The 13,599-nt window shown below is 39.7% G+C and overlaps 1 protein-coding gene across 1 annotated transcript in view; it reads left to right on the forward strand.

Annotated features, from left to right (window-relative positions):
- The first annotated feature begins 1,886 nt into the window (after nt 1–1,886).
- The window catches only part of CD2AP (CD2 associated protein), a 130,039-nt gene continuing 118,326 nt past the window's right edge, over nt 1,887–13,599 (forward strand). The window contains exon 1 of the mRNA XM_023625057.2: nt 1,887–2,548. Coding sequence (XP_023480825.1) covers nt 2,545–2,548 — 4 coding nt within the window. The 5' untranslated portion in view covers nt 1,887–2,544. The remainder of the gene's footprint in view (nt 2,549–13,599) is intronic.

Here is a 13,599-nt window from a genome sequence, read left to right on the forward strand (position 1 = left end):
CCTGGGATTTCTAGGATAGAACTGATTGTAAATATTTTATCTTGTTATCAGATCATGTGACCTGACTTCAGGTTAAGAAAATATGGTCACCTTATCTCCCAGTGGCCTCCACTTCCTTATCATTCATTTAGTCACTGAAACCTTTAACTTTTCTGTTACACATATATTCTGAATAAATATATAGATACATATATAGTTACACATTACATATTGTTATACATATTCTGAAATTATAGTTCCAAAGGTAACTATATCATCAAATCCAGTGGTCTTTTGTCCGCCTTCTGTTTGTTTTCCTTAACCTCTTTCAGTTTTATTCATTGCCCTTTCTTCTTGAAATGTCTAGGATCCTAGAGAAAATAGGAATTTAGTTCCCTTCCAATATATTATTTCTTTGTTTCCTTTCACGAATCCTCTTCTTCTCGCACCAGCCTCATTCTTTCAAATTTTAAATGGTTTACTTTCTTATGGGGTGCTGGAGCCCCGCAGATTCCTTTAAGGCTCAGGAATATTCTGTTGGCCTATCCACTTCTACTTCTTACTTTTAGGGCTCCTCCAGGCTGAAATTATTGCCTTCCTCCAAGCTTTAGCTCAATTTATACCTTCCCCCTGAAGCTTGCCTTACTCATAGCCATTTATTTTCCTTTAAATTTTCAGGCATTTCATCCTCACTACCACATTCTATTAATAAACTATGTGTTCACGTCTCACTTCCTAGTTAGAATGCAAAATCTTTGAGGATAAGGGCTGTACAGTACTTGAGTTTTGTTTTTCTTCTTTTTTAAAAAAATCTGCTTGGTAGGGGACAATGAACTTAACACAATAAATATTTGTTGTTTGAAAAAAGGCACAATGTGTTCCATGGTTTCAATACAACACAGCCAACATGTACATCTTGTTTAGGTATGCATATTAAATTTTTTTCTTTTCTTCCTTTTGGCCTCTGATTGTGACTGACAATTCTTGCTATAAAAGTACCACGGGCAATCTTTTTAGAAGTAATAAAAGAACTAAAAGGCCGCAAACGCAGGCCTGCAGGAGATAGTGAGAATGGATATTTACAAGGTTACTACTAAGTACCAGACACTGTGCTTTGCATTTTAAAGATTTCTTTCAACAGAAGCAAGAAACTGAAGTCCCGTGAGGTTCGTTAACGTATTCAAGGTCCCACAAAAAGTACACGGCTGTGCTGAGTTTCAGAAACTCAGGTTTGCCTGATTCCAAAGGGCAAGGCGGCTTTACTGTTGGATGATTGTGAGAATTAAATGACACGACTTCTTTAAAAGCACCAGGCACAGTAGTTGGCGTTCAACAGATATTGCTCTCACACACATCTGTGCGGGAATTGGGTCTACTTACATAAGAGGGGGAAAAAAACTGGCTGAATTAATTATACTGGCTTCTAACTCTAAGAAAGGCTCATGTTTGATTAAATAAACCTCTGCCCTTCTTCAAATTGAGGCTAGAAAAAATGCCTGGCAATATTTCAGATCATGACTATTTCTCCCCGCGATCAGGCAAGAAATTATTTTCGAAGGAGAAAAGGGATTTAGAAAGTTGTCTTCAGCGGAGAGAGACTGAAGGAACCCAGTAATTTATTCCTGTAAAACAGGATTTATTTTGTGTCTAGGGTTTTTTTCCCACGAAGAAATGCTTCTGATTCGTAAAGAACTTTGCAACGTAAACGGCGGGGTGCCGCTAACAGCTGGGCCTCTGAAGGTCAAGAGCAAGCGGGCTCGCCTTCTCTCGCCGCCGCTTTGCTCTGCAAAAAGCAACACCGCATCGCCGCTGCGGAAAGCGGCGCAACCCAGGCTCACTTTGCCTATCAGCAAAAACTCTTTGTACACATCTGAGGCGACAAACCATACACAACACCCGGGCCAGCTGTTGCGAACGACAGGGCGGAAGACTAGCCACAGCTCCGCCGCATTCCTCCCCCATCCGCTCGCCGCACCTGGACGCGGGCGGCGCGCGACCCCCGGCCGTGACGTCACCGCACCTGGCACCAGCGGGGGGGCCGGGTGGTGAGCCGGAACGCAGCGGGGGCGGGGCAGGGAGAACGAGAGATTCTCGCGAGATTTGCCTCCTCGCCAGCCCGACTCCCGGCACCTTCCCGGCCTCTGTCCGAGTCTCCCCGTCAGTCTCTGGCGTCGCGTTCTAGAACGGCGGGTGCCGGGGGAGCGGCGAGGGGCGGGTTCCCGGGCTCGGTCGGCGTTTCGGGTTGGAGCCAGCGGCCGGGACGGACCGGCAGGTCCCACCCCCCGCGGGAGCGACCAGGGGTGGGAAAGTCGCCCTCCAGGCGGGCGGGAGACGGCCCTCCCGCCGCCGCGGCTTCGGCGGAGGAGCTGCCGCCGCCGCCGCCTCTTCCTCAGGGGCTGCGCCGACGGGACTGTGCGGAGCGCCGCGGGCGGATGGCGGCGCCTCCTCGCTCCGCCTGAGCTCCGGACGGGCACGAGCGGCGCGCAGGGCCCCCTTCCTGCCGCCACAGCGGCCGCGCGAGCAGCCGGAGGAGAGCCCGGGCTTCTCCCCGCGGGAGCCCCCAGCATGGGTAAGACACGGGGGGCGCTTCCCGCCGCCCGGCCGGCCCGCCCGCTGCGGGGAGGCGGCTCCCCTTCCCGGGCTCCGCAGGGACGGCCCGCGGCTCAGCCCCTGCGGCCCCGCCGCCCTCCCCGCGCAGCCGTCCACCTTCTCTCCTGGCGGAGCGGTGAGTCTGAGGGCGTGCGGGTGCCTCCTCTCCCCGCCCCCCCAGCCTCTTTTCCTGCTCCCGGGGAAGGTGCGGGAAGGCGGTCAGGGGCGCCCGGGCTCCCCTCCTCGCCCCTGCCCCAGCGAAACTCGGCCTGGAGCTTCCCTCTGTACTCCAGCCCCTTCCTTCCCTCCCCGTTCCTGGGCGGTGGGGGAGGGCGATCAAAAACTTGACAAAGTAGCACTTTCAACTTCTTTATCTTCTGTGGGGCTTTGTATAGGTTGGCCTTTTAAAAAGTTCGTTTTTGTTAGAAAACGCAATTTCCCCCGCCTGCTTAAATTTGCAAGAGATGCTTCGCGGACGGGGAAGCTTGAGTGTTTACCCTGTTTCTACCTAGGCAAGTGTGTTGGCACTTGGATATGAAATCTCTTCCCGAGCGCCGGGTTGGGGTTTGATAGGATTTCAGGGTTGAACCCTTTGAGAAGCGGTTTCCTGTTTGGAGTCAGACTTCCTTGCTAGAGGAGGGAAAAGTACAAGGCCTTATATGTTATTTACTAAGTGCTTTAAAGTTTTGTTTGGAGCTAGAGAAAGAATGTGTTGCAGCCTGTTTTGAAAGGGAGTTTTCTTGAGGAATGTAACAATTCTTTTGGTAACAAAGTGCGGTGTCGGCTAGGCTCTCTCCCCCCTGTATCGTTCAAAAATTAAAAGCAATTTAAAACAGAACTTTTTTTTTCAAAAAATCAAATATGTGCCACCATAAAGCATACATTTGTGCCACCGTAAGGCGTAAGCATGTTCTGTAAGAGTAATTCCGATTTTGGTTTTGTAGAGTTTTGTACGAAGTAATCCTAATTTTTGCAGGAGGACGCTATCACTTTTTGCAGTTGAGAAGTTGGTACTGCTTCGTATCAACAAACTATTAACCGAAATTAATAATTCATGAAACTAGCAAATGATTTAGAAGCAGGACAAATACAGAGTACTGCTGATGTGGCACCTTCTGCCCACACATTGTTTTGTGAGAAATGCTTTAAGCTAGTGTTTATAGACATTCGCCCAGCTCCTCTGTTTTTTCTTAGACTTTCTACTTTTATGTTCCTTCATCTCCCTCTTGCTTTCAGGTAACACTTTGTAGACAAAGTGCTCTTAAACTCAGAAACAGTAAAACCTTTGCTATTTGGAATTTTGGAATGAATTCCTTTCTAATTGATTAGTTGAGCTTACTGGGTAATTGACAGTTTATTCCTTTAAGTATCAAATTGTAACAACACTTTAATCACTTTGGATGAAAACTGTACTAAAATTAAATATGCAGTTCCTTTCTGTGTTAAATAGGATGCAGAATGTAATTAAACTCCTTGATGACCCAGGGTCATCATTTGTGACCGTCAGTTACTGTGATGCCTTAAGGATCTGTTGGATTGTGTATAGGACTGTCGATCAGATTCCTTGCATTTCGAAGTTATTTAAATATTTTTCTGCTTTGCTGTTGGATGTGCGTGTCACTGGGATCAGTGTCTCCCGTTAGCCTCTCTTCTCTGATTTTTGTGCAAGTGTGGAAATCATATTCAGATTTGTAATTCTGCATAAGGGAAGGATAAGACCCTTACTAAGTGTGTGAAATCTTTTCTTGAGAAAAGTACATGAGTATCAATACTTGGACATTGGAGTACCTATGTTAATTGTCCAGAGGCCTTTTCTTAGTGACTTCTTTGCTGTGTTCTGGTTAGGTGAGTTGCCAGATTATTTTGGTAAAGTGTGATGTTTGCATCTTCTCAATTTGACTACCCAGAGTGTGTTTTGAAGGTTGATTCCTTGGGGGCATTTGTAGTTAATTTTTGAAAGGTATCTGTCAGACATTTCCATATAAATGTATATTTTAAATTTATTGGTCATGTGATAGTTTACTTTAAAATTATCAAAAAAGTGATCACTTAAGGGAGTTTCCTCAATATAAATCTCATTTGCTTGGTTTTTTTTTTTTGGAGGAAGATTAGCCCTGAGCTAACTACTGCCAGTCCTCCTCTTTTTGCTGAGGAAGCCTGGCTCTGAGCTAACATCCGTGCCCATCTTCCTCTAGTTTATACGTGGGACACCTACCACAGCATGGCTGCCAAGCAGTGCCATGTCCGCACCCTGAATCCGAACCAGCGAACCCCGGGCCGCTGAGAAGCGGAACGTGCGAACTTAACCGCTGCGCCACCGGGCCGGCCCCTCATTTGCTTGGTTTTGTTATCAGCAGTTTTTATTTCTTGTGATTTAAGATGATAGCTTAAAATATTTACATGATATTTCATCAGGTTTGTGATAAAATGAAAAATCTTTAACTTCTTTGTTTGAAATATCTTGGCTATCTGTTAAGTGATGGTTCCTACTTTTAGGTGGTACAGCTGGAGAGTGAAGAGCATGGACTGTGGACTAGCACAGCTTAAGGCCAAATTCTGGCTCCTGCACCTGCTCACTGTTATGACTGAGCAACTTACTTAACCTCTCTTTGCTTCAGTTTCTTAGTCTATAAATGGGATAAAAATATCAACCTCATAGGATGTTAGGAGGATTGACTGAGTTAATACTCGTAAAGTGCTTAGAACAGTGCCATGCCAGTTGCTGTTATTTTCATTTTCAAAGGATTTCCCTAATTCTTCCACCAACTTGAAAAAACAATTCTCAATTTTTGACCTTTGTTAGAAGCAGCAATTTCTGTTAAAGGACCAGTGGGATGAGGTGATTTGGTACTAGTGCAGAAATTGACTATTATGTAGTGTATCCTTACAAAAATTATGTCGGAATGGACTTTTTTTTTCAATATTGGATATACTGTAAGAAAGTCCATTATTGGTAGTAAGTTTAATAGTTTAGGAAAACCTAAGAGGAATGAGTACTAGTATAGACTTACTTGAATTTTATGTTAAACTAAAGCACTGTTTTTAGTTTCTGCATTTGTTAAATGTGGAAGAATGCTTATCATTTGAAGCATTCTGTGTGAAAGACTTTGGGGAGATCTTTAGAGAGATAGAAAGGCAATACTTATTTTTCTTATTCTAAAACTACATCTGTATTTCGGAGCAGAATTAGAAAGTGAATGGCACAAAGTGTTACTATATGTGAATTTTCATTTTTGAACAAGTAAGTGGATTTTAAGGCCTGAATTTCTCTTAATTTTAGATAAAGTTGTGAACTTTTTATTTATTTTTTGCTGAGAAAGAGTAACCCTGAACTGACATCTGTTGCTAGTCTTCCTCTTTTTTTGCTTGAGGAAGATTAGCCTTGAGCTAATATCGTTGCCAGTCTTCCTCTGTTTTTTTATATGTGGGTCACTGCCACAGCATGACTGACAGTGGTGTAGGTCTGCATCTGGGACCTGAACCTGTGAACCCGGGCTGCCAAAGCGAAGTGCACTGAGCACAGCCACCAGGCCATGGGGCCGGCCCCAGTTTATTTTTTTTATAAGCTCACATATGTAACAAGTCAACATGTTTAAATTATGAGGCAGTTTTAATGGACAGAGTTATGCAGGTGGTTTATAGATATATGCACTTTTTTAATAGAGTGATTTATTTCTTTTTCTTTATTGCACTCTTTGGAGAAAATCTTGGTTCATACAGATAAGTAGTGGCAAATAGAAATTGTCTGCTAATGGCTCACCTTTCAATCTCAGGATTTACTTCAATTAAACTAATCCAGAGTGTGAAAGAGGAATATTAGGAAATTTTCTTTCAAATTTGGATCACTAGCAAATCTAATAATCAGTTGTATTCCTTAATTAGTAAGTACTCTTGATCAGATTTTTCTAAGTGTTTCAAACTTTTAATAGTTATAATTCCATAAAATTACATTAAGGGTGAAAATTTACATCCTATTATTTTATGTTTTTCTATAGAAACTAGCCTGAAGTTTGACATGTATCTCTCTAAATGTGGGATTTACACAGTAAAATTATATCATATTAACTTAATATTCTCTAGATTTTAAGGCATTTAAGATAAAAAAGTTATAAATATGAAATGCTGTTGGTTCATTCCATATTGCTGTTCAAAATAACCTCTAAATTTTTATTTTGTACATAATTTGAATCTATGATTTTTTTCTTCCCTCATTTGTCATGGAATATCCTCTGCTATTAAATGTACTTTACGTATGATAAATGTTTAATTTTTTAATGTCTATGAAGCAATGGTATTGTGTCGAGGGCTGGAAGATAGAGAAAGAAGTGTAATGAATCTTGGTTTGGATAAGAATAGGACATAGCTGCAGATCTGCTTCCTAGGTGGACTGGTGAAACCAGTTGTGAAAAATCTGAAAGTTTTCAGAGTTTGTCTTCAGAAAAGAAAGAAGAAAGCCTAGTATGATGTGATTGAAATTTAGGTAAATTGGGAAATCATTATGAGGGAGCTGTGACTCACTTAGTTGTAGTATTTGAAATTCAACTACTAGACAGATTGACCTCCAACAGGATTTAGGTCTTTCTAGATGCGGGGAGAGACCAGAACACTGGTCTGAGAAATTTGGATAAAGGTCCACATATGCCTACGGTCAGCTTTTCACCATAGGCATATGTGTAGCAAAAGGCAGTGTGTAGATAGGTAGATGGAGCAGGCCAGCTTGGTGTGGGAGTGGCATGGTGGTTGGTAGCAGGCGCTAGGTAGAGGTTCAGACTGGCATCTTGGGTGAAAAGAGAGGGCGTTTGGCAGTAGGCCTTGAGGACCTAGCTACAGGTAAACAACCAGACAGGGTTCAGATTTCTCATGAGAGATACGAGGTAGATGTTTGTTCCCAGGAACAGAAAATGAGCTTGGTTATTGAAATTGTTGAGGATGAGCTAAGCGGTAAAATTGAGAAGATGTTGGGCTTCTAAGATATAGATCCTTTGTACTTATTTTCTGTCTTGGGACTACAGTCTGCATTAGTAGCTGGGTCTATAACTGTGATATAAGTGGTCCTGAATAACTGGGGTGAAATTAGATCCTCTATCTAAATGCTTGAGGATATTCCCTGGTCACAGTCTAGCACTCCCTTTGTTTTTTTGGTCTCAAGGATTTGATGTGTCTGCTGCTGCTTTGCTGCTCTTTTTCACCTGAGTTCCTCTGCTTTGAGACCCAATGCAAAGCAGATTACGAAGTTTCCGTATACCCTTTTGTTTCAGAAACAAGCACACAATCCTTAACAGTGTTAAGTAGTCATAACTGCCAATATAATAATGAATGGGCAAGTAAGGCATAAGAAATTTGAACGTACTTCTAATTGTTGGTCCCTTGGTTTCACTGAAGTAGTGTTAAGCTAGTTATTAAGAAAAAGTTTTCTTGGAATTTTTTTTGTAGAGTCTATCCTTTTCAATCCTCCCTCATGCTCCCCCACAGCATTCTTTTAGGTTTATGTTAGATGGATGTTCAGACGAGTTCACAGGGTCGTTTATTACCACTATTCAGCAGGTAGAATTCTCTTCATAATCTTACTAGGGCTTTTCTGACCTGAGACTGTGCTATAGTACTTTAATTTTTCAGTCCTAACCTTGGTTTTAGCTCCAAGTGAGGAAGCCATTTTCCTTCTGGGCTCCTAAGTGTTTCCTCCTTTGGACTAAATTTGACATTACCTCTTTTTTGTTTTGTTTTGGTTTTTGTTAGTTTCTGAAGGTCTCAGGTGCCTGGATGTTCTCCTTTCTTACTGACTGCTTTCATTCACCCGAAAGCATATTTTCTAGTTATTTTCACTTAAAGGAGCTTTTGCTCTAAGAAGAAACTCCGGTTTTTAAAAATTCATTATTCTAAATTGATATCTAGCCTAAGATGTTGATCTGATGTCAGATATGGCAGTGTTATGGACTCTTGTCTTTCTTAGAGCCTCTTTATACCATATCCTTCCTTTCCAGTGCCTCCAGTAGACTTGCATTTTATAATCTTTCAAATTTCGTATACTTTATTAAACTTCCCATCATGATCCCATTGTTTCTCAACTAATTTAAAAATAGAGATGACTAACATGAGATCCTGAATTCCAGTATCTATTTTGTGCCACTGAGCTTAGGTTCTTTTTGATGATTCAGTGGCCAGGTAATTCCAAGAGAGTGACTGTGTGGCATCTGATCACTAGGAGTTTCTAGTAGGGAAATACTTTAAGTATGGTGACAGTGACAAACAGTTACCATCAACATTAAGAGAGAGGTTCTATCACAAGGTCGCATCATCAGGGAAAGGAGCTTTATATGAGAGATTGATTAATCAAGAAGTGTTTGCCTTAATGTGAGGAATGTGATTAATACCGTGTTAGGCACTAAGGGAATTAGGACAAATATGTTTTGGTGCTTCACGTGGTTTACAGCAGTGGTAGGGGTTGGGCATATTATTAGAATCATCTGGATTTTTAAAAAATTTCCCACAACCCCTGGAGAGTCGTTCTTTCTTTCTTTCTTTTTTGCTGAGGAAGATTGGCCCTGAGCTAACATCCATTGCCGGTCTTCCTCTTTTTTTTGCCTCCTCCCCAAATCCCCAGTATGGAGTTGTATATCCTAGTTGTGGGTCGTTCTAGTTCTTCTATATGGGATGCCACCACAGCATGGCTTGATGAACGGTGTGTAGGTCCCTGCCCAGGATCTGAACTGGCAAACCCTGGGCTGCCAAAGTGGAGCATGTGAACTTGGCCATGGGGCCAGCCCCCTGGAGATTCTGATATAAATGCTTCAGCCTCTGTCTCCCTCCAGTTGCTGATGAGTGTCATGAATGTGTTGGGATGGCTTACAGTGTTGTGATAGAAATATGACTTAACATGTGAGAATAAAACTTAACATGTGAATTATTAGAAATCCAAACAAGAGAGGGAATGTTGTACATTAAGAGGTTGTGTTCCAATGTCAGAAATGGTAAAATGTAATAGTAGAGGCATAAGGAATATCAGGATATAGATTCCTGCTTTGGAAGGCAAATAGGATTTGTTCATCTCTGATTAATTTGACAGTGACATAGTGAATGAGTATTTGGCAAGAGCCAAAATATTTTTTTCTCTACTCCTGGCACTGAGTCTTTAGAGTGAAGTATGCCTCCGTTTGAACTGATATCTTTAAGATCCTTTTACCTGAAATATGAAGACTGTCTTAACCTTCTTAGTGTCTGTCAGTGCTCCAGTGCTGAGGAGGCCAGGAATTTACCTAACATCCAGACTGACCTTATTAACTGTACGAGTGTCATTCTTAGAGTATTTATCATGATGATTGTAATAAGTGCCAAATTGTTTGTTTTGGATTATAAGTGTAGAAGTTCAGATACTTGTAAAATTGAGAACATATAGTGTTGGGTAAAGTAAAGTATATATCTTTCAAATGTATATTCTTCTGCATTTTTTTCTCATTCTTTGTTTAGAAACAACTTTCAATTTATTTAGAAATGGGTCCTAATATCAAAGTTTTATATTAGACTTTAGTTACAATTCCTGCTCTGTTGCAGCAGGTTGCACTCGAGTGAGTATTTTGCTCTTCTGAAGTGTGTGTGTGACGTGTGTGTGCGCGTGTGCACACATTATATAAGATGAAGACTCCATTTTTATTTACTACTAGTTAGACCATTCTTATCAAACACATTTTATGAAGCAGTTAAAAAAATGACCTTATGGGACCGGTCCCGTGGCTGAGTGGTTAAGTTCGCGCGCTCCGCTTTGGCAGCCCAGGGTTTTGCCGGTTCGGATCCTGGGCGCGAACGTGGCACCGCTTGTCAAGCCATGCTGAGGGGGCATCCCGCATGCCACAAGTGGAAGGAACCACAACTAAAAATACATACAGTTATGTACCGGGGGGGCTTTGGGGAGAAAAAGGGAAAATAAAATCTTAAAAAAAAAAAAAGACCTTAAAAGATGAAAATAAATCACTTGAGAGTTCAGCATGAATGTCAAATGGAAATGTAAAGGCTATATTTTAAATCTCAAGGTAACTCTTTCTCACAAAAATTTCCTATATTTTTTATATTCTATAAAACCCAGTTGAACTTATAATTAGAACCTCATAGTTTAAAGCCTAAATAAATACTCCTTTGTTATTCTCATTTCATATGTAATGACCTTACTTGCCCTGAGCTTATTGATGCCAGAGACTGCGTCACTTATTTTATTCTCTTTAAAAAATTTAACACCCTTGAAAACTAGCATAAATTTGAGAGCCTGCTATGTGTCTACTAAGCTTATGATTTAATAATACTTTACTTTGGAGTAATTGGGGAGAGGGGCCAGTCTAATAAATAATACCAAACTTAAATATATTGAAATATATAAAACAGGCTGACAGAGAGTTGCCTATTGGAGTTACTCTTTCAAGTTGGTGGATGAGGTCTAACTTTCTTTTTCGAAATAAACTGTTTAATCCTTTCTTTATGACTCATTGAGGCCCTTAAGTCCCTTTAGTAGAGAATCAGTATCTGGGCTATTAAGCATCTTGTCAGTTGAGTCTGCTGATTGCCTACTCCGTGTGTGTTACATGTGCCTAGTAAATAAAGGGAAAATTACCTATTTTGCAGACGAGAGACATTTCTGTATGAATCTACAATTTATCATGTTAAATTAGGCATAAAGGCTTAGTGTGCTTAAAAAAGTTTAAAATAATTTAAACAATGTTGGTTGAACTGTAAAATTATACCATTTTTAAATGGATGTTGTGAAGCAAGTATACATATGTTCTTTAAGGCATACTAAATTAATAAATTACATACATAATTTAAAATTTTCTAGTAGCTTTAAAAAATAAAAAAGAACGGGAAATTAATTTTAATATTTTGGATATGTTGGGTTAAGGAAAATACGTCGTTTCAACATATTCAGAATAAAAAGTTATTGAGATAGTTTGCATTTTTTTTCCTTCTTTGAAATCTACTGTGTATTTTGCTTTTACATAACATCTTAGTTTGGACTAGCCACAATTCAAGTGTTCAGTTGTCACCTGTGGTTTGTGGTGACCAGGTGAATAGTGCAGTTTTAGAATGTAAACCGTATAGGTTTGTTGTGAATCTAATGTGAGTATATGTGAAAATATTTTTAAAGTATTATGCAGTTGTAAATTATTATATAAGGCATTGTGCTGTTTTAGGGTTTGTCACTGATAGATAAACCATTTTGGCCTTATCTGGTTAATTCTGTATTAGATATTTAATTAATGATAATTTATTCTAATTGAATAACTTAAGTATATTTTTTCATGGAAAAAATGCTCAGTTTAGTGGGTTGCATGGAATAGATCTGAAGTTTATTTCATTCTGTTTTCTAAATAAAATGTGGTTTTTGGCACTTGGCCTACCAATGTATTAAGAGAATTTGAAGCTTTTGAACGACATTTGGGTTGTTACTTGAACCTATAACTTGGCCTTAGTAATTAGAAAGCTGTTTTTTCAGTTTATGTTGCTTAACTTCAGAGATAAGATTTAAGAGGGATATTTCACAAATAATTGAATGCTCTTGGTCAAGAACTCAAAAGGAAAACAGAAATAATAATTGGAGATGTAAGTTCTCCAATATGACATGGAGAGAACATTTCAGCAGATTGTCAATGTTAAACATAAAATTTTGCATGGACCTTTGTGGTGGGTTTGTTCTGAGTAAAGGGTCTGTATCTTTTAGTGAATTTTCAGTGAGGGTTTTATGATCTGAGAAAAGTTCTGAAGGAGTGTTAAACAGGTATTATGTGACTTCTTTCCCACATTCTAACATTTCTAGTTCTTTTTAATCAGTCATATCCCACGCTAATTGTTTTTTCCCAGAATGATAGTAATTATAATTCTATCATCAGTAAATACTTGGGTTTAAATTTGACAGATGTTTCTTGAGGTCTTTGTATATATCAGCACAGACAAAAGCACTCAAAATACAAATTAGGCAAGATCCATGCCCTTAGATTCTTAATCACTAGTGTGGGAGATTGCAGTATTTTGTGATGGGTATGAACTTTTAGTGAACATTATTAGGTACCTCTGTTTCAGGCGGAGTTTTAAGCGCTTTACAGGTATTATCTCGTTTACTTCTCAGTACAGATCTGTACATTTTTGGGTACTGTTATTTTTCTCATTTTACAAATAGCAAACAAGCACAGAAGTAGTAATTACTACTGAACCCAGGCAGTGCTATTCCAGTGCTTGTATTCTTAACCACTGTAAAATGTCGAACAAATTCCTAACTCTTTCTCTGAGAGGTGTCCTTTGGGTTACAGATAATGGGCATTCTCGATCCTCGTTATCCTGCCCTATTTTTTTTTTTAATCCATCCTGTCCACAGTGTAATTTACTTCATAATTTCCTTATATACTATGTTTATTTCTGTCTCACCTGTTAGAATATAAACTCCAGGAGTGCAGAGAGCTTTGGTTTTTTTCTTAGATATATCCAAGTGCCTAGAAGAAGTGCCTTCCAGTAGCAGCCACTCAAATATTTACTGAGTGTTGTGTATGTTTATATTTGTGTTGAAATAAGAATTTAAGATTTTAGGTAATATGATATTTTTCATTTCAGTGCTACAAATAGCTGTTGAGTGTATACTATATGTCAGATACTGTGATGGGATTTAGGAGTACAAAGATGAGTAAAACATAGTCCCCTGCTCTCAACTCTGGCCAGATAAAGTTTTTTGGTAATTTAAATTTAACATTTCTTTGGTGATAAGAATTTAGGTTCTTGTTTTTTGTGTGCATGCATTTATTTTTGGTGGATGCTTAGAAACATGGAGAAATTAAAATGATTCAGATTTTTTTCATGATTCTGATTATTCTTGTAGGTTCTTGTGGTTGTCTGTATAACTTCATTATGTTTTTAAAGTCTACTTCGAAAGCGAGCAAAATTTTTTTCTAGCAACTTCCCACTTTTTTGGTAAGCTTAAGATTTCTTTTTAGCGGATATTTTGCTGATTTTAGCATTTAAGGAATGCTTACATTGCTAGGCATTTTATTGAGCATTTAATCC

Source organism: Equus caballus, chromosome 20 (genome assembly GCF_041296265.1).
Source record: "Equus caballus isolate H_3958 breed thoroughbred chromosome 20, TB-T2T, whole genome shotgun sequence".
Lineage (NCBI taxonomy): Eukaryota > Metazoa > Chordata > Mammalia > Perissodactyla > Equidae > Equus > Equus caballus.